Source organism: Phasianus colchicus, chromosome 15 (assembly GCF_987193195.1).
Source record: "Phasianus colchicus chromosome 15, bPhaCol1.hap1.1, whole genome shotgun sequence".
Taxonomy (NCBI): domain Eukaryota; kingdom Metazoa; phylum Chordata; class Aves; order Galliformes; family Phasianidae; genus Phasianus; species Phasianus colchicus.
Genome location: NC_143450.1, coordinates 9,612,861 through 9,633,938, shown reverse-complemented (window position 1 = coordinate 9,633,938; position 21,078 = coordinate 9,612,861). Strand labels below are relative to the sequence as shown.

At 43.3% G+C, this 21,078-nt stretch overlaps 2 protein-coding genes across 3 annotated transcripts in view; both read right to left on the bottom strand.

Moving 5' to 3' along the window:
- Window positions 1–80: 80 nt before the first annotated feature.
- RPL26L1 (ribosomal protein L26 like 1) lies at window positions 81–4,911 on the bottom strand. The gene is made up of 4 exons (XM_031598101.2): window positions 4,806–4,911; window positions 3,639–3,811; window positions 3,040–3,180; window positions 81–252 (listed from the first exon to the last, which is right to left on the bottom strand). Exons 2-4 carry the CDS (start codon window positions 3,804–3,806, stop codon window positions 124–126), a joined length of 438 nt encoding a protein of 145 aa, XP_031453961.1. The 5' UTR covers window positions 3,807–3,811; window positions 4,806–4,911; the 3' UTR covers window positions 81–123.
- An 855-nt stretch (window positions 4,912–5,766) lies between these two features.
- Window positions 5,767–21,078, bottom strand: part of ERGIC1 (endoplasmic reticulum-golgi intermediate compartment 1) — a 57,711-nt gene continuing 42,399 nt past the window's right edge. The window contains exons 6-9 of one of the 2 annotated variants that reach the window (XM_031598100.2): window positions 19,223–19,283; window positions 18,075–18,175; window positions 15,279–15,401; window positions 5,767–9,546 (exon numbers count right to left, since the gene is read on the bottom strand). In XM_031598100.2, coding sequence (XP_031453960.1) covers window positions 9,439–9,546; window positions 15,279–15,401; window positions 18,075–18,175; window positions 19,223–19,283 — 393 coding nt within the window. In that variant the 3' untranslated portion in view covers window positions 5,767–9,438. The remainder of the gene's footprint in view (window positions 9,547–15,278; window positions 15,402–18,074; window positions 18,176–19,222; window positions 19,284–21,078) is intronic. The other variant, XM_031598098.2, reaches the window with a different exon arrangement.

Genomic DNA, 21,078 nt, shown 5'->3' with positions numbered 1-21,078 from the left:
TAAAACATGAGAAAATGTTTCAGCACTGACCAAACACCCTGCACCAAAACTTCCTAAAGGAGAAGACACGCAGCAATACATTTAATTTTAGCAGTTCTTTAATGGTGTCAAATAGAAAGCCATCTACTCTTGCATCTTTTCGATTGTTTCTTCCTTGTATTTGCCCTTCTCCTTGCCAACCTGGCGAGACTTTGCTTTACGCTCCAAGATCTTCTTGCGGTCTTTGTCCAGTTTTAGCCTTGTGATCACCACCTAGAGAAAGGAAAAGAACTCAGTGCCTTCAGCATTCCAAGCACAGCAACCTGCCAGCAGCAGTAACAGCACAGCAGCGGCTGCCTAACTGCTGGAGTAGAATGGAGGGATTGAACTGCCTACAAGTTTCCCAACTTCTCCATTCAGGGAATCAGAATACATGCACAGTGGCTTGCATGCACAGCCACAACACTCAAACCAACTGAAGAGCAGCCACATTTCTACCCAGCTACAAAGTAATTGCACTGGAGTAATCTGATTTTATTATTTCATTTGAATATTTGCCGTTATATCAGGTGCTGCTCAGATACGATGGATAATGCAGCAGCACAGCTGATGCCTGTTCCCAGCAGCGCACAGGAACACAATGGACCATCAGTGCATGAGGAAATGCCCCAAGCTGCTGCAGGGAGGGTTAACTGGTGATCAGGACTCGCTTCTCCGTGCAGAGAATGATCAGGCATTGCAGCAGGCTGTGCAGTGAGCTGCTGGAGTCACCATTCCTGGGGGTGTTAAAGAGATGTGGGGGCATGGTTTAGTTGTGGACTTGATTTTAAGGGTCTTTTCCAACCTAAATGAAGCTCAGTTTATTTAAACTTGTCCATGCTTTAAACAGCGCTAAGCTTCAGAATGCTGGAAAACCAGGCTGCATGCTGCTGCTGGTCACTGTCATATCACTGCTGTACTGCTTGGAATCACCAATCCATCTAGCTTAGCTACAGGGAACAGCAGAAATCCACTCATCTCAAAATCATCACCTTCTTGAAAAGGACCTGCTGCTGAACAGCTGAACGTGGACAACTGATTATCAAGTTAGTAACACGGAGAGTAAGGCAGAAGATAATTTGTGCAAACCATTTGCTACTGGATCCTTAATGAGCTTTAACAAAACTGATTTTCAGTCCCTGGGTACCCTTCAGTTCTTTCTCTGCCCACAAAATTGGCAAAGAAATATTCTGTATAACTGAAAGCAAGACTTTAAAAAATACACTGACATAATCAAATCCTAGAAACCTACGTAGGCTTCAGTACATCTGCGTGCTCCTGGTTTGTTCCACAGTACAGCAAGCTCTCAGGAATTAACTCCCATTAATTCCTACCTACCTCATCCCACTGCAAGTCTGCAACTACACACCGCCCTTGCACTAATAACTACAATCTTCATACTAAGCTTTTTCAAAGTCCAATTTCCAGTGCAGGAGAGCATTCACAGCAATGAAGGAGCAGCACAAACCTTGATTTTATCCACTATTTACCACAGGAGTAATATCCAATTACACTGGTTCCATCACAATGTCACCTTGTACCTCAAATGTTATCACTGTACACAAGTCACTGTTGTTTTGGAATCACTCTGTTCTCCTTTTAAGTAACAACCATTCAGATCAGAAAACCTGCTACAACCAGCACTTCAATATACACGACAGGTCCGAAGCATTCTGATTTCATCTGCTTCAAACCAGGTTTTTGGCTAGGCTTTCTGCTTACTTTGGAATGATGTGCTATTATGATCTAAACAGGCTTTGCCAGGTTTTCACTAACTCCAAATACTGTAGGATGGCTGGGCTAAGACCAATGGGATGAAGTTCACCAAAAACAAGTGCTGGGTCCTGCACCTTGGCACAACCCCAGGCAGTCATACAGGCTTGGAGCAGTGGCTGCAAAGCTGTGTGGAAGAAACAGACCGGGGAGTGTTGGTCAATGCTTGACTGAACAAGAGCCACCAGTGTACCAGGTGGCCAAGAAGGCAAATGGTATCCTAGCTTGTATCAGAAGTAGTATTGCCAGCAGGAGCAGGAGGTGCTTGCATCCCTATACACAGCTGAGTTGAAGCATGACCTTGAGTACTGTTGTTCTGGGCTCCTCAGTACAAGAAATACACTGAGGCCCTGGAGTGTGTCTGGAGAAGGGCAGTGAAGCTGTGAGGGGTCTGGAGCACAGCTCTTACGAGGAGCGGCTGAGGGAGGTGGGATTGTTTAGAGAGACACAGGAGAGACCTTATTGCTCCCTACAACTGCCTGAAAGGAGGTTGTGGTGAGGTGGGTCTTAGCTTCTGCTTCTTTATAACTAGTGACAGGATGAGAGGGAATGGCCTCAAGATATACCAAGGGAAATTCAGGTTGTGTATTATGAAAAATTTCTTCTCTGAAAGAGCAGCAAGATGTTAGAACAGGCTGCCCAGGGAGGTGACTGAGTCACCATCTGTGGAGACATTCAAGAACCATACAGATGTGGCACTGAGGGACATGGTCAGTGGGGAAATATTGCCCACAGGTGCACGTTTGGACCAGAGGATCTTAAAGGTCTTTTCCAACTTCAGTGATTCTGTGACTCTATGAAATCATTCCAGACTGAAACCGGATTCAGACAAGATTAGAGCAGAATAGTCACAAGAACAAATCACCATTCTGAGCATCTATTTAAACATTTCAACCACTTAGTAAATCAGTGCAAATGCCATATAGAAAAGATAAAGGATTGTTTTAAACAATCTAAAAAAAACTACGCACGCTCTAGGAGCTCAAACCTTTTCCAGAAAGTACTGTTGAAATATTCCAGTTTGCAACAACTCCACGAAATAAGCCTCAGAAAGTTCCTGCTTCCAGCCATTACTTCTCTGTTAGCATGACATTTAAAATCTCCTTTTTTATTATTAATGCACACTCCAAACAATCTCAATCCATTATTCCATGGGCAGTAACAAAGTTCTACCCATGCAAACAGCAGTTTCTTCATTTGCAAGCAAGGTCTCCCAGTGCCCCGCAGAACTCCCTTCACAGCCCATACCTTGCTGGGATGGATTCCCACATGCACAGTGGTGCCGTTGGCCTTCTCACGCTGCACACGCTCAATGTAGATGACGTACTTCTTCCTGTACACCTGCACCACTTTACCAATCTGCTGCCCTTTGTAATGACCCCGGACAACCTAAACAAGGAGACACAAAGGATTCTTTCCCAGGACATCCAAAACACTCCTGTAGCAATTATCAGACCTTAAAGAACACAATATAATTATCCTAACCGAAAACCAGAACTGCAAACTAATTGTGTCAAGAAGAGATAAATTATTGGACAATGTAAGCGATGGAGGAAAATATAACGGATCAGAATTGTACCCTTTCCTCATTTAGCTTGCAGTAAACTCTAATCAACCCACTTCAACTAAAGAGTCCTGCTGCTGCTGCCAGCAATTTGGGTTTCTCACTCCCAGCTCACTGATGTGAGGTCAGGAAACATTCCATAGGACAAATCTCTGACTACATCAATCCTTACTCTTCCCAGAGTTGTGATAACGTTCTACGAACAACTTTGGTCCTAAGAAACAAAACACGATGAAAAGCGAAAATGTGACAGTACGACTCAAACATCAGACAGCACAGCTACCTGGACTTCGTCATCCTTGCGGATGGGCATGGAGCGCACGTTGTATTTCTGTCGCAGCTCCTTGGACAGCGGGGAGGACATTATTTTCCTCCGGATGTGGGAAGGGGCATTGAAGTGCCGTTTGCGGTTCTTGCTGCGGTCTGAAGTTACAAATGGGTTGAACTTCATTTTGGCTGCACAAAGAAAAGCAGTTTGAGAGACCTGTAAGTCACACTTACCAGCTACACACATAAAGCAAAGCAAAATTTAAAAACTCATTTTGACTTCACGTAATGCTTTTACTCTCATTCCCAATTTGTATATCCATACAATTTAGATTTCAAACAAGGTTTAAGCCTTCCACGAGTGACCATGATTCCATGGACTGACAGATGTGCCTGTGTACATACAAGACAGTATCTTGCAATGCAGAGTTCCCTGTAGTCACAAGTCAGGTCACCTGACTGACTTCTATTCATTTCACACTGCTGCACACTTGCTTTGTTTAAGAAGTGAACATGTATTGCAGGCTTACCCTGACACGATGCTCACAAAGCTTAGGGATCTCTAATAAGGTGTAACACCAGACCTTGCAGCAAACAACAGGGCACATCTGGTCTCCTCTGACTCTTAATGGCCGCAGCAATGGGCTGTGACACCAACACCCAACTGACACAGGCAGCAACAGGTGCTTCTGCTCAGCCACACAATCCAGGCTGCACAGCATGCTGTGACACTGCAAACCTAAGACCGGAGGCGGCTGTCCACACTGCATTAACCGAATCACCCGTTAGCAGAGAACGTGTCAGAGGAATGACATCCATCCGGAGTCCGCAACCCAAACCGGTACCTGAGTGCAGTTAGGCCTGACTGCAGGCCGGGGTCCTGCCGGATCTGCCCACAGCCCCTGGCCGAAAGCCCGCAGGACCCTCACCCCCCCGGGGCCTAAGCGCGGCGCAACCCATTCCCCCACCAGGAGCCCCCGAGAAGGCTCGGGCCGCCCGGCGGCAGCGATAAGGCCCAAGGGGACCGAGCACTCTCCTGTCCCCCTCCCGCTTCCTCGACCGCGGCCCACCGGGGCCGCCGCAGAGTCCCCATCACGCCTCAGGCACCGGGAAACAGCGCGGAGCCGCCTCGCGGAGGATGGCGACGGATTGGAAAGGTCCACCCCGGGCGCGGAAACCTCACCCGCTGCTGCCTCCGCGACGGTCGCCCGGAAAGAGGAGGACGAGGTACTTCCGCTTCCGGAAGCGGCCGCCTGGCCCGCGCCAAAGGCCGCGAGGGGATCCGGAGCCGGCTGCGCCCCCTTGCGGCCGGAGGTCAACCGCGCAGGGCTGCTCGTACCCAGCGGGCACCTGCTGGGTCCCGGCCGGCATTCCAGCCCCGGTACCCACCGAGACATCCTTCTGGAAACCGCTCGGATTCAAATTTCTCAGCCCAGACCGCCATTGCTGCAACTTTCCTGCAACTGTGTGACTGTCACTCCATCATTCCTTCACACCCAACGTACCTGCACGCGCTGCCTGCGCTCCCAACAGATACCGTGCGACTACTTCGCTGTTGTTCTCCCCAGGCACGAGTTTATTTCCAAGGAAATTATCTCACGGCAGAAGATGCTGACAGAAATGACCCAAACCACCCTCAGGGAGGAGCAGCACAGCACCTCGGGGAGGTTGGGTTCCCAGAGGCAGGCAGCAGCCATCCCAAGGATGCCCAAATTCACTGCGTGGAACATCTCAGTATTTAATCTTTGCTAATTGCCTCAATGCATTTCCAAATACTTTGTGAAGCAAGGCTACAAGGAAATTAAAGAGAGGAAGGACAAAAAAGGGTTACTTAAACACCGAGTGAGCGAAGCCAAAACTGAGCTGCAAGCACAAATCATTCACACACCTCACACCTCATTCAAAGAAACAAACAATAAGGAGGTGAGGACACTGGGTGCTGTTGGAGCCCAGCACTGGATGTCCAGACATGACTCAGTGCTGATTACAACAGAGCCTCGTGGCAACTTTCCGCAGTGTGACCTGGCCTGAAGTGATTTCATTGTGTGATAACGCTCAGTTCATTGAAATAATAACTAATGACAAACCAAAAAAAAAACCCTTTTACGTTGATTTTGCAATGGCAGTGCAACAAGAAGCCAATCCAAACACAGAAGAGTTTTATTTTTAATTACAGAACTAAAAAAAAAAGCTAATAGTTTATTAACACAAGGTTGCAAATTAAAAGGGAGGTGCGAGAACTCCTTAATAAACTCCACTGTAAAAATGCAAGATTTGTGCTTTACACGCTGCCTTGACACGGTGCAGGACAACAAACCCTGCCTGTTGAGAAATACCCCACTGCCACACTGCAGCTGAACCTCCAGACGGCTGTTCTAAAGCACATACTCACTGCAGACATTTCCACTCCAACAGTCCTGCATAGCACACAAATAAAAAGCAAATTTAAACAGGAAATATTCAGAAAATTAATTCCAACCATTGCCATCTACACTGCAGATTTCATTTTTTACAGAGCAGCAGCTGAATGCAAATATTTGATAGATCAAACATTCACAAACATTCATTTTTTTTTTTTTTTACTTTCCACCCAATTTCTTTTTTTTTCTCCCAAAAGCTCCTCAGCAGCCCACATAGTGTCTACACCCTACAAAGCACAGCTCTGTAGCTAGAGCTACAGTTCTAACTGCAGCGCTGCAAAGCATCCTATACTGCACGTTGTCATTGCATGATGCAGCATAGCTTCAGAGAGGTTTATTTAAACCAGAATATACACAAGCTGTACACGTTTTACTTCCTACAGGGTTATTTCTCTTAGAAAACCACAAATACTTCTGTCAAAATATTGATTAGAAGGAGCAAATCCAAGCATATGGATGAACACCTACAAAAAATGGTTTTCCTTCTACTACAACTTGAAAACATTTTTGCTTGCATTGATGTTTCGAAGCGTACCTATGCTCATTTTGCCCCTAGGACGTGTTTGAGACCAGAAGTGAAATGTAGTGACACGTATATGCACGGGGCAGTACTGCTGCAGCAGTAACCACCTCGCCTTCACATTTGGAGAGATTAAGAGTGAATTCTTCTGTAAACAAATGGTGCAGCAACATCATGTGTTGCAGCCAGCCACATCCAAGGGATAAGTGTGCCGCAATGTACAGCAGACCTCAAAGCCAGCCTTGGCTTGGCAGCACTGAGAGGCTTTGCCCCGGCTCAGAGAACTAAGGTGCAGGCTGTTTCTTTTGCCAGAACTTGAGTACAATTTGATTTCCACATTTAGCAAAAATAAAAAAGTGATTTATTACATTATTACAGTGGATGTTTTGGCAGTGAAAGCAAGCACACTGAAGTATGCATCTGCTATTTCCAAAAAAAGCCAAACAATCTCAGTGATCTCGTTTAAAGAACTGGGCTGCACAAAAGGCAGTGCTACACCGGAGAGAGGAGGAGGAGGGCAGAAAAAGCACGCTGGGGGTATGAGACACAGAGACATCTGCAACCAACTTTGCTAGTTCTGAAGAAATTCTAACAGGGAAAAAACGTCAGAAAACTAAGAGCACAACCCACTGTGCTAAGAGATGCCTCAACAAGGCATTAGAATTGCATCCTTGTAATCCACCAGGTTCACAAGATATGAGCAAAGAGTCAGCAAATTCAAGAGGGAAAGACAAGGACATTTTTACTTTAAGCTTCAGATGGTGGCAGTGGATTGGAGGAAATCCTTCAGGCAGCAGCAGCAGGAATTGCAATGGAAAATCCTCAGGCTGCCAGCAGGCATCACTGCCACCTCGTGGGTACCGCTAACGGACAGACGGACGCGCACAGTGAAATGAAGACAAACATCTCATTTTCAAGTTGATTTTTGTAAATGGAAAAAATGTATAAAATCTATCCATACATTAACAGATACAGGAAGTTACACAATCCAGTTTACACCTAAAGGAACAGCAATCAGTCCATAATAAGAACAGGGAATAATTCCAATGCTGTAACTTGTCAGAAGTCACTACAGGGCAGAGAACGGGTGTATGTGTGTGGGGGGGAGGTTGGCCTTTTCATTTTTCTTTTTTGGCGCGCGTGTGTGTGGATAAAACTGGAGACCTTCCCTACTTCCAAAGCAATGAGACAATTTCAACAGACAGGTATTAGGAATACTTTTGAAATGCATCTGACTCTAGCATTAACACTGATAATTTAAAGATTCATATTATTCCAACATGATGTTTGGATACTTTTGCCTCCAGTGAAGGGCAATGGACAGTAGATACTACCCAAGAGAAATCCTGCACCCGTCTTAGACTTTATAGCACTGATTTAAGGATTTTTATCCATTCTGGAACGCTTAAAAATCCATATATCCTCAGCTCAGACACATACAAAGCATGCAGAGACAGTTACTAACCAAGGAACATTTAGGAGGCTATGGAAAATGCACCAGTGGGCATTGGTCTACTTTGTAGTGAACTCACATCAACCATTGCATGCAAGCCGCACCTGGCAATAGTTCTCCCCTTGCACCTAAAGTTACTGGAGGGTTCAGAAGACAAGGCCTGAACAAATGGGCATGGAAGTTCAGTACCACTTTAAGGAATAGAACAGAACAACTAGCAGGGGTGTTTGTAGGAATGCCTGCCCCGTTACTGCTGTACCTGTGGGTGAACAGTGTCAGTGTAGGGCTCAGAAAAGATGCCTGGCTGAATTGTATAGAAACAGGTAGGCACCTTAACCCGTGAACAGACAGACTTCTGTGTTGTACAGGTGTATTCAATACACACACACAAAGCAAGACAGTAAGCTGTGCTCGTTCACCCAGAAGGCTGCACTGTTTTTTTTTCTGAACACACAGAATGGAAAACCGCTTTTCAAAATAACAACAGTAATAATAACAGAATAGCAGAAGTGCAGAGTCCAGATTTCTGGGTGGTCTGTGTTTAAAATAAAAAGAACAAGAAGAAAACCAACAGAGGAAGGAATAAAAGCTAACACTGTAAAGACAACTACTCCCTTTCAAAGCAAAGGCCACATAAAACTGTGTTGCTCAGTTTGGTTTTTACTTCATGCCACCTGTAAACACAAGACTGGATATTCAGTTTCCGGGAAGAAATTAAATCACTTTTACATCCAGAGTAAAAGGCTCTCCTCTCCCTGGACCACAGATTATCCAGGAAAAGGTAGCTGGGGGAGAGTCTCCTCCTCAAATTTGTTCATTTCACTAAAAAGGTCATATCTGAACCAAAGAGTTTTCCATAAAAGCACAAGACATTTCTTGATGTTATTTCTGCCCTCTGTCTCTAAAGCCTGCTATGGGAACTAACACTTTCCATTCCTCACCAACAGATACATCACCTTTTTGGCACCAAGGGTGGAATTTCTTCCTAATGTACAATTCTGCTTTATATGTAAGTTGATTGTCTAATCATGCAAATCCAATAAATTCCAAAAAGTGCCACAAGACAGCTTAACTCTTCGCAACCTACTACCTAGCTTGTGTACTGCCATAGGAACCTCCCCAAGAAGATGTTATTATCCTTACTTAGATCTGACAGTGTATTTCATACAGGGCATTTCAACTTCTCTTTCTGGGGGTACAGAATTGAAATCCAAGACATGATTGCATTAATTTTTGTTGTCTTGCTCTCAGAGCTCTGAAACGCATGGAGATTTCTTTGATTAGTTGAAGAGGTCTTCACTGAACAGCCTGATTAGAGAAAAACGCACTGATTCAATCAAATAGAAAATGAAGACAAAAACAGGTAGTGGTAGGTTTCTCAATCTTTGCTCCTGTTCTTGAAAACTAGTTTAGAGTTTCACTGCTACTGCATTTTCCCCAGCTGGATCTTCTTCCAGGCTTCTGATGCTGTGAAAATGCAGGAGTCAAGGATCCCAGCTACAGTAAATGTTCCCCCAATGATGGCACATATCTGAAAAGTACGAAAAAGGAAAGAAATGTCAGTGATGAGGCAAACGTTTACGCAGCTTGAAAATGAGGGGAAAGATATTGCCTAGTGTAGGGAGTCTTTTGGAAGCACAGTAAGAATTGGGTAATGGTACCGGGGTTGTAATTACATGAATTACATGACACTCATTCAGGAAAACTCTTCTGTACAGTGGAATAACTTAGTGCTATCTGGAATCACTGTAGCCTGAGCCAATCATAGGACCCAGCTCCTAAGAGAGTACAGAATGAATCCTGTTCCTTTCTAAGCTCCACATAATAGAGCTTTCTAGAAGTCCAGTGTTGCTCATGTATTCCTACTTCTGTTTTCTATTATAAATATCACGGCCTTGTAGTCTTTTCCCTATTTCACAAGATGCAGCATTTGCAGACAGGCAAAAGACACTTAAATAGTATGTTAAGGATAGTGACTAACAGAAAAGCGTAGCTACCAACGACACCTACAGCTAAGCCTGTCTAACACTTTCCATTACAAGTGCTGCTACTAAAGCACTGCCAACTTAACTGTTTGTGGGCCAAAGTTTTCCATACAAGACGTCTTGGGAAGCATTATAAAAAATATATAAAAAATATCAGCAAAAACACAGAATCATTTTCAAGAAGACAGTTGAGGAAAAAACTAGTCTCCTGATTTTCATAACAGCTTAAGTCAGTTCTCAAATGCTAGAAAAACACCGAAGTATGACATTTCAAACTAAAGGTACTTCTGCTTGGAGCACCCTAAACCAGAAGGCACCAGTTTCAGACTTCACAACACACTGCTTCTGTTCTTTTAGTTATGAAATAAGGACAATGCCAAAGCTGCCTCCCAAGGAAACTGTGAAGGAAAATGCTTTTGAAGTATTTGATACTATGACGATAGCTGTCCTTGTGGATACACACAGCTTGTGTGCTGGACCAGGTTCACACAAAGCACCTGTCAGTAACAACCCTGTGCTATGGGAAGAAACACTGCTTGCAGGGTGCTGCCCCACTGCGCGCACTGAACAAGGCTATGCTCACATGGAAAGTATGATACAGAGTAATGTAACCCAATAACATTTAACAGCCAAGTTATAATTACACAAGACCTGGCATTTCGTAACACCCACATTTTTGCCTTCATAATTGCGGTGCTCTTTGAATTTGGTCTTTCACACGTAATTCATTGTGTAGGATTAGGTGGCTCTCAGAGCAAGAGACTCTGTGCCAGCGAGGGCAGGGCAAGACACAGAGCTTATCTCCTGAGAAGGGCCTGCCTCGGGAAAGGGGATCTTGCTGTGATCCAGGAGTTGAGAGGGAGAGCAAGGAAGCCCAGATTAGTAAACAAGAGTAGCAGGGAAATTCAATGCAGCTAGCACAGAAGGGAAGTGGAGCCACTACTGCGTGTCCCCACAGAACATGAAATCCCACAGGCAAAGTGACACAGAAAAGAGTAAGAGAAGAGCAAGAGCATTGGGTTCAGCAGGGAGATCGCAGTGGCAGCAGAACAAACAGGTCATTAATGCTGAGTGAAGGCTGGAAGAAATGCACCCCTCATTTACACGTGTATCTATAACTGTGATATTTGTGTTCAGTGTGCTCAGTGAGATGTGGAGAAGCAGCAGAGATAGCAAGGCAAGGTAAACATGACTTTTGCAGGAAGGCTGGCATTCCAGAAGATAAAGGCTTGAGAAACCAGAGCACCAGCCCGAGTGCCAGCAATTTTAGGGGACAAGCCCTCTGTGCTCTCCTCTGCCTGCTGTCACCCCCCCCCAGCATGATGCAGGATGACTTTTGGGGGAAAATGACAGCAATGCAGTTGGGTTATTTCAGTTCTGGGCAGCTCAGCTGATGCAATATTTACACCGCAAACAGAAAGATTGTCCAACACTAAGATTCTGCATCATATGGTAGGAAAATCTGATTTCACTGCAGCACTGCAAGGGGGGTGAGGGGGGGGGGGGAACAGAAAAAAATATATATTCAGCTGTACTGTATTTCTGTGTACTGCACAGTGTTTATGAGTCACACACACCTGGCATTTGCTTGGAGCCTGCCTCCCAGCACGCACACAGCTCTGCTTTGTTGCGACAAAAACAGGCAGTGCTGGGGTTTGGTCTCCAGGTCAGCACAGAAGCTGCACCATCGCATTTCCGAATCATCACCATGTGAATGCTCACAGAGCACTGCTCCTTCGCAGTGCTGGAGGAAGTCAGGCATCACGCACTTATTCATATTTAATGGAGTTTTATACTGGGAATGATGTGTGTTTGTCCCCGTGAGTTTGATTCAGGCCTAACCATTAAAAGAGGAAGGAAAAGGAATGTAGAAATGTAATAACTACAGAATGGAGAGATCATGCAATGTGGGATACACACGAGGCTTTTTAACAGAGTATTATTTTTGTACAGAGGCTGGTGTGCATGCTGAAGGACACCAGTGGGTATGGAGGAGGAAATGCAAAAAGACAGATGACAGAAAGGCAAAAAGTCAGGTGTGTGATTGTGGAACTCATCCCATAAGATGTTTTAAAACCTGAAGATGATTTTAAAGGTCAAAGGAGACCTGTAGGAGCACCAGGTAATTCCCAATATGGTAAGCTGGACAATTCCACCCAGAGATTTCTGGCTGACCTGCAGCACATCTTGTAGAACACCACTATTTTGGCTGTAAGATCTCCATGGACTGAATCTGTGCTACCGGCTGGCAACAAGTCCCACAGTGGAAATAATTCTCCCCATAACCATTTTTTCCAATTATTTCCAGCTTAATTCCTTTCATACCAAGCAGGCTGACCGCTCCTCTCATATCAGGAAAAAATCTTTATTCTTCTTTTGAATTTTGAATGCTTCACCAGAAATCTGTCTCATTTTCTGCCCGCTGTCCCCTTCCAGCCTCTACACTGACCTTGTGATAAAACCCTTCTTTCAGCTTGGCTGCTTATATGTATGCACAGATTTTTCAGCAGCAAAACTTTCTCTCTTTCTCCATAACTTCAACCACAAATCTGTGAATGACTTCTCTTTACTGGGAAATACCTTAATTTTAAGCAGTATGGTTTAAGAGGCTCAAACTCCTGTGTTTAACACTGCACCAGCTGTGTGTGGTTAACCCTGGGATCCATTGCAAATTCACCATGTGCATCAGTGGTAACAGTGACTTACAAGCAATATTCTTACTTAGAACTGAATTTTTTTCAAGCCTGGCATGTAAAATAAAATAAATCCTAAACCACTGCCTTTGTCCTACACAGGAAGCACCTCTAGCATGGTATAGAAAATAACTCTCCAAACCACAAAAACCATGGAACAGGCATGAGTCTGAGTGCTGGAACACACAGCACAGTGGTTCAGCTGGGAATACAGAAGACCAGGGACCAACACCAGGCATGCTGCCCTGAGCAGCACTGAACTTTTTGGAAGGCAAATGTAATACTAACAAAGAGGATCAGATAATCTCCCCAGCAACAGAAACTCCTTTGGCTTTCTATTGAGTAGTCAATACACCTCTCACCTGACCGCCCCACATGGGACTGTCCCTTCTCACTGCCCCTCCAATATCAGTTGCTTTTGACCTGACAGGCAGCCAGCCACACACTGTACTGCATTTCCAATCCTGCTAATGCTTCTTTTAAACCCACAGCAGTCTCCCACATCCCAGGACACATTTCAATTTGCTTTGGTTCCCTAGCACAATCTGTTCAATGAAAGATGCCACAGCACCCACTCCAAGTCTGTGTGCTTTTTTAAATTAAGCAGCTGCTGCTCAGAAATAGATTATGAGTTCCTGTGGCCCCACTCAGCAATGACTCCAGATGCCCCAGCACATCTCTGCCTGGGCCAGGTTGCTGCAGTCTCTGCTGCGGGTCATGAGCTGGTCTCCAGAGCAACCGTGATGCAAAAGGCCACACTGGATACACAGGAAGGGGCTAGAGCAGTGGAAAGGACAACAGAGTAGATCGTGTCATCAAAACAGGGCAAGGTAACCTAGGACAAAAGGTGTGTTAATCGCCTGCTTCCCTTCAGCTTTGTCAGTACCACCTTGAATACCGTAAAGCTTGAAGTGCAGCACACGCACCAAGCCAAGGCTGCCCTAGAGTAAAACATTCCCAGCCTGAATGAGTGCAAGAGCAGATCTTCTGCACCAGGTGAGCTAGGCTGATAGCCATGCTACAGCATATCTGTAACAAGGATCTGCCTCTACATCAGCCACCTCTGAAGGGGGCCTGGCAAAGCTGTGTACAACACACTTTGTAACAACGACTGCAGATATTGTCATCCTTATGTCTCCATAGGAATGATGTTATACTTGAATGGCCTCAAGTGAGCTGCTTCAGATTACAGCCATTTAAGACCAAAGTAGATAACAAACAATTCTAAAACTCTTCTTTAGCAGTCAAGGAGGCAGCACACAACTGCCAAACTTTACAGACGGGACAGGGCAAAGCTCTAGCAGGGTGGTATCAAATCCAAAGGTCATTGTGGCAATCAATGAGAAAAGCCACTCCTGTGGACCCCATATGTGAATTCTGAAGCATAGCATCACATTCAATGAAGATGTCATTGATATGCATTCAATGCAAGCAATGGACACAACAAAGAATAATGCCACCTATTTGTGACTTCTAAACATTGTTCCTCTTAAAAACACTTCCACACTTCCACCCCCAACAAGAAGCTTGAGAAAGCAATGAGAGTATACTGTTAGGGAAAGAAGTAGAGGCAGTATGAGATGCCAAATCATAAAATGCTGATGTTTGATCTTTTTTAAGATTATGTTTTGAAGCCAGGCAGACATGCTAAGAAGACAAAGTCTTAATAGCTGACAGGTTTTGCTTTAAGACTCTTTGTCTTGGTATTTGTATATCCCAGAGATCACACACATCTCTGATGTTAAGTGAAAGTGTTCATCAAAAGCTGCAAAATCAAAATCCTTAAGTGCAACACAGCCATACTGTTTATACGTTACTTTCTATTAACATACTCAAACCATTTAAAAATCAAAATCTGAGGTCTTATTCCAGCCAATTTATTAGCTACTTTATATTCTACCATGTCTCACTAGCACAAGAGACCACAGTTTATATTTTAAGCCAGTATCCTCAGGACACATTTTTTAAAGATCTGGAAGATCTTTAAATAACTTTTTGTCTAGTTAGCAGTTTGGGCAGTACAGCTTTGCTACAGATACCAACATCAGTATTGCAGGATGTTATCTGAATGGATCAGGACATAGCTGGTAGGAAAACACCTCTGGAATGTTATGATGTAGCTCTTCTCCACTTCTGCCTGAGAGCAGACACCTGGCACTGGCATACCATATTAAACCAGGCAGCCATACTGAGTTAAACAACTGCCCAGTCTTCTCAGCAAGTTAGGCCTCATCATTAGTGAGGCAGCTTACTGCAGCCTGCTTTACTGCATACCTCATTAGTTTAGTTCCAAGTTTCTGGCATGTTGCAATCATGTTCACGCTGCCTAGACAGAGTTTGGCTCTTCTGGAATAGGATAATTTTCTTTCTTCTTGTGCCTAACTATTAAATCAAATTGTCAGAGTATAGGATTAGCCAGTTACCTCACTTACACTTCACAGTACTGGCGTGGTGATGTACTGTTTTATTTCAATCATGTCACAATGCCCTGAAGCAGAAACTCAGTTCTTCTGAGAAAGTAAGGCTTGGAAGAGAAATGGAAAGCAGGCAGGAGAAAGAAGAACCACAGACTTTGAGTAACTCACCGATGTGATAAACCTGTACAAAGGCTGTCGCCTCTCTGTATATTTCACCGTGATGGGACTCAAATCATAACGAAACCAGATAGCTGGGATAATGCGGCCAGTGTGACTGTAGGCTACATACTCCTAAAAAAGAAAGCAGAGAAAAATGACACAGCGTGAACAATCCCATTCTGCACACAGTGTCTAGTCCCTAATTTACTGTTCTGTACTAAAGATCAACTGAAGAAGTAAACAATTAACTCTGGTATGACACTCTTTTCTCTATCCTTGTCAAACAGGAAAGCAATTTCTTCATATTCTGACTGTGATACAGCTGGGAACAGAGTCATAGTGCTTAGCAGTAAAGAGTCTATCACTGATTCCTCTAGAGTAGATCTGTTCTACTTAAATACAACGAGACTGTAAATGGTTGTAGATGAAGTTTTTGCACTGTCAGCATGTAAATCATAAAAAAAAATCATCAAACAAACAGAACTTAGTTAGCAACAACTTGAGAATCCCTGCTTGTCTGTGCACTCAGAACAGCAATCAGCAATTCCTGTCTGTGAGATCCCTGCACACTGAAACGAACGTGAATGCTTTGCCCACTCAGTATGAATTATGTAGAGCAATTTAAAATGAATCCTCTAGAGATCCATTTTGTACATTTGAAAATCATGATGAAAACCAGAAATACAGAAAAAAACTTGTCAAAAAGTCCCCAAAATATTGCAAGCTGGCTGAAGACAGACATCTTTAGATTTCCAGCAATAACCTCATTTACTCTATTTCTGTAATAACTGCTACAGTGCAAGTTGTCAGCAATGGATCAATAACCTGTTGAATCACAGAGCACAATGCTAATGTAGAACAAACACTAACATCAACTTAGCATCAATTGGCACATCTTTCGGAGCTAATATTTTGCCTGTGCTCTCAGTTTCAAAGATTAGGGCATTGATTTCAACAGACGAGAAAAAAAATCCGCTAAGGAGTCAGCACAGAGCCAGCAGCACGTGCACAGCACACCCTGCATCTTTACCCAGTTGTTCTTCCCTTCTTTTATCCCTATGACAAGACTGCCAACTCAGATGACCTTTTCAGTTTCAGTTCTCCTTCCTGCAGAGGCAAAGACAAGCTCATATACTTTGAAAAGATGAAGAAACGATAAGCAATAGAACACCCATGAGCACGATACAAAAAAGACAACTTTACTCTCCACGAGCTCAGAGGGGATCAACAAAACAGCATCAATCTCCTTAACTGGTCGTATATAACTCCCAAATTTCCCTCTAGTCGTTTTCTTCCCCCATAAAGATAATAAAAGCAGCAGAACTGTGCTGCAGTGCCCAGTTAGAGTGTTTTCAGGGCTCTTACTGCAGACATTCTGCAGTGTATGTTAACATAGTGGCTATTTGGGTAAGTGGGGAAGCAGAAGACCTAGAAGGTAAAGGGGGAGAAAAGACAGCCAGCCACACCTCCTTCATCTCATCACACTAGCCAACCTATGGCAGATTGTTCTAATGGCTTCCAATTTCTGTTTCCCACTAATGAGTATGGGAGTCAAAGACCAAACACAGTAATATGAGAATTTCTATTTTTAATGAGAAACTGCAGAAGCAGCACTGTTTTTCCATGCTTCCATTTTGATAGAACTGCATTCATTTTTTCTTTCTTCTCCCCTTTTTTCCCCACCAACAGTTCTGCTGCAATGAGTCAGTCTTGGCTGAACTTGCAACCATAACAGAAGTGTCAAGAGCTCCTGCTGTCTGTTCTCCAAATTGCTTTCAGAACTTGTGTCACAAGAGTCTTATCAGAACAGCAATAGTGACATTAAGCAGAAAAAAATATATCTTAAACTGAACAGAGAGAGACATCCAAATCATTGGGACACACTGTACAAGCAAACCCCAAAGCTGCAAGACAGGAACACTAATCTGAGAACTAGTCCATAAGAGCGTGTGCTTGAATCTCAGCTGTGACACATTAGTAGTCATAGACACTAGAAAAAGATTCTAGACTTTCACTTAGCACCTGAATGGCAAACTGTTTTTAATTGAATGAGAAATTTTACCTTAATAATTAAATAGGGTCTTTTTCCTCCAGCCTCCCAACACACTTTATTATGAAATTTACTTATATCTATTTATTGTAAATTTATTCAAGAATTATAAAGTTACAACAACTAACATAATCCACTAATAAAGTAGATGATGTTTACTAGTAAGTGTTACGTACTTGATGCTGCAGATACCACAGATAAAAAATCCTTAAGAAAGTTACCCCCTTGGTCAGCTAAACTGACTGACAGTTCTGTAAGCCAGCTCCAGTGTCATATGTCTTGATAATTTATTTGTCTGACACATCCATCACAATTGAGACTGTTTTATTAACAAAACTATGTGGAAGTGTGTTCAGATGGATTCCAATTTCCATTCAAATCCCTCTTAACTCAAATCACAAGAACTGCAGCACATACAAATCTTCTACATATCTTACAGAAATCTGCATTAGCTAAATTGACACGACATATTCAGGAATAACAACACTGTACTCTATAAGAAGACCAGTACCTGCTCTGACTTGCCCTCACAATCCTAATCCTAGTAAGCACCAGCAAAAGGAGCAACAGCAAGCTCTGCTCTTGAGAGTTTCAGTTCCTCCTTCTCCCAGCAGAGGCTACTGCTCACCTACAAACAAATGTACATGGCTGTAGAGCAGATGTGATGTGTAATAGGGAGGAAGAATGGTGAATGAAGATCCTCCATGCATCCACTGGGCTGCAATGAGAAGCTTTTCTGAGAACTGCTTCTTTACCTTATTAGCGACTGTATATTGGTAGGAGTATCGCTGCTTGCCGCTCATGTCTTCGTACACTGTTGGGACTATCTTCAGTATGTAGTCATGAGAGGCTAGAGCTGTGCTCACAAAAGGAAAGTATAAATCAGCACTCAGAGAAAGGAATCAGCCTCCATAACATTCCAAAGTAAACATGGGAAATCAGCTAAAACATGCAAACTAACAGAAAAGGTATCTCCTTCCTCCTTTCTTGTACATTTGGGTCTCTTGAAAATTCCTACCCGTTTGTAACTATAAATGATTGGCACCACAAAAAGCTGTCCTGGTGAGATCAAGCACTACCTCAGGTTAGAATTGCAGCTCACTCAGCTGCTTCTGACAGAAAGTGCTGAGGCACCACACTTGCGTGGTCCCATTTCTTCTGAACATCCAACTTTACTTCTTTCTCTCCCCTCCTTCTCCCACAGATGCTTAACAACTACTCAATTCTTTTTCATTACTTAAATGGCTAGGGCCATTTTCTATTTTATATCTACTGAAACAGTTCTGAAACATAATTTAAATTATTTTTCTGCAGAATCCTTTTGGTTAAGTGTAACACAAAGACATACAAGGGAAAAAAGAAAAGTTGTCTAGCTTCAGGAGCAGCCATAGTAATTTTGTTCCAATAAATGGACAAGACCAATATCCTGTAGAAACCTGAAGAGTTTAAGGAGAAAAACTAGGCTGAATTGTAGCATGCATTGAAATTTCTTTTTTTTGTTGCTGGTCATGAAAGGCAGTGAAAAAAAAATCTATCCTCCCATTTTCTGAGTAGAACTTAAGCCACAAGCAAACTTAGAACTTAAGAACAAGGAAAACTTTTAGTTGTAGTTGCTGGAGCAAAGGAGAGCTGTAAGAATATACTGTGGATTTAAAAAAATATATATGTATTCTACAGCAGATGGTTATACTAAAACTGGAGAAAAAAGGACTGCAAAGGACCCTTTGGACCTAAGACTTTTCTTCTAGTACTAGAGAAAATGTAAGTGACAATTAGTAATGTCTGAACCACTTTGGTTACAAAGGCAAATTAAGGACTTCTGGATACATCAGTGTTGCATGACCAGCTTTATTTTGCTTCCTGAAGAGAGCAGCTAAGATCTGTAATCACCAAGAATACATACGATTTGAGCTGAGTTTGTCTGCTCCCTCCAAGGCGTTGAATGCTCCATGAACATTCTGGACCTGGAAAGAAGAAAGACATGTGAAGAAATCCTGCTCTAACTTGGCAGTCTTGACCTTTGCTTCCCTATCCTATCCTGTTACAAGGAAATCAGCCTGATTCAGCCTTTCCAAAAACAAAGCCTCAATGCAGTAGATGACTTGAAGCATTTCTCAGTGACTGCCAAGCAAGAGCTGGTTCCAGGGGAAAAAAGTTGATTTCACAATGTCTTTTAAGATGAAACTCCTCAAAGCCACTGCAAAGCTAAAGGAATTGCAGCTGGAAAAGGCCGGTTATGAAACTTCACTGAGAGATATTACTTCAGAGCTTTGCATAGCTAACTATGAAATTTACCTATCAGGCTGAAGGGAAATAAATGGGAATCAGATTCAGGATAAACTCTAGAGTTTTCATGCAAAGGTAGCTTGTGTCAGAGCAGTTTGGCTTGCACAGCTTTACACATCAGCCCTGCGCTCACACCATGCACAATATGCCCTTGGAGATGAGAAGGTCACATGCCAACACTGCCATCTATTCAGCTTTTCCTGCAGCTGGTCCCAGGCATGCAAGTATCTGTTTGCCCAGAATAACAGGATTTCCACTCCATACCTTCCACATACTCTGATCATCTGGAATCTAACATCAACCAACAGAATAATCAATTTGTGAACTCTCTAGACAACAAAAACCCCACAGCAAGAGCTGTAGATTAGATGTTCCATCTTTCACAAAACACACAGTAAGCTACAGAGAAAGGACATATACATCCACAACCTAGAGATTCCTGTTCTTAAACCAGGAAATAGGGAAGAAACATTCAGAAGAAATATTTGGTCATGAATGTGTGAGCTCACCGACAGGACAATGCATAAGGATTTCCTTCCCAGGTCCTCTTAACAATTAACAACATGTGGATATATTTCTCCGATCCTAATGGCTATTTTACTATTCTGAATGCAGTGGAGTAGGTGATGGTTTGAAGGAAGAAGCAACTGACCTAGTTTCCCAGACAGAAAACTAAAGACACAAAACTAATGGCAAGTTCAACTTGCAAGGTGCTGGTTGCAGGCACAGAGAAAAAGCATCAGCAGAACCTTCTGCAGCACCTCCCACTCTGCAGGGATTTCCAATATTTTACACAACAGTAACCATCTCCAAACTGTAACTGCAGATGATATATTCTTTCCTTGGTTATTGTACATATACAGTGTCAGTAAAAAAACTTACAAAGAAAGACAAGTCACCAGACTGGACTACAGTGTTAAGTTCCACTCTCAGTGATGCTGAGAAGTAGCTTACTGCATATCCGAGCCTGAGATGTTAAAGTTCCCTTAAAACACTCTAACAGTAAATATTTGAGTTGCTGCTCAGTAAACAACTGTGTCTGTCCTGTGAGGTACCTGCATATTTGGGCTCACGTTTTAGTTCCTGGCTCCCCAGCACCCATACTTCTGTTTACATGTAAGAGCTGTTTGCTCTGTTGTCTCTCTGAACAAGTTTGCAAAGCTTCAAGTTACAGGGCTTCCACACAGACACTGCCACCAGACATCTCCACAGCTGCCTGCTTCTGTGTCATCAGGTCCTTTGCTGCACCTGCCTCTTCTGCCTTTGCAGCACGGACAGCATCTGTAACTCCCAGCCTGACGTTTTACCATGATTTTCCTTGTGGAATATTCTGGATTCCCATTAAAGTACTTGCTGCCATAGATTGCTAATTAATCGCTGTGCTACAAAGTGCACAGGTGCATTCCTTGGGGGAACATTAACTTGTTTGTACCTCGTTAAGTACCTGGAGGGACTTCAAGAAGCAATAAAACT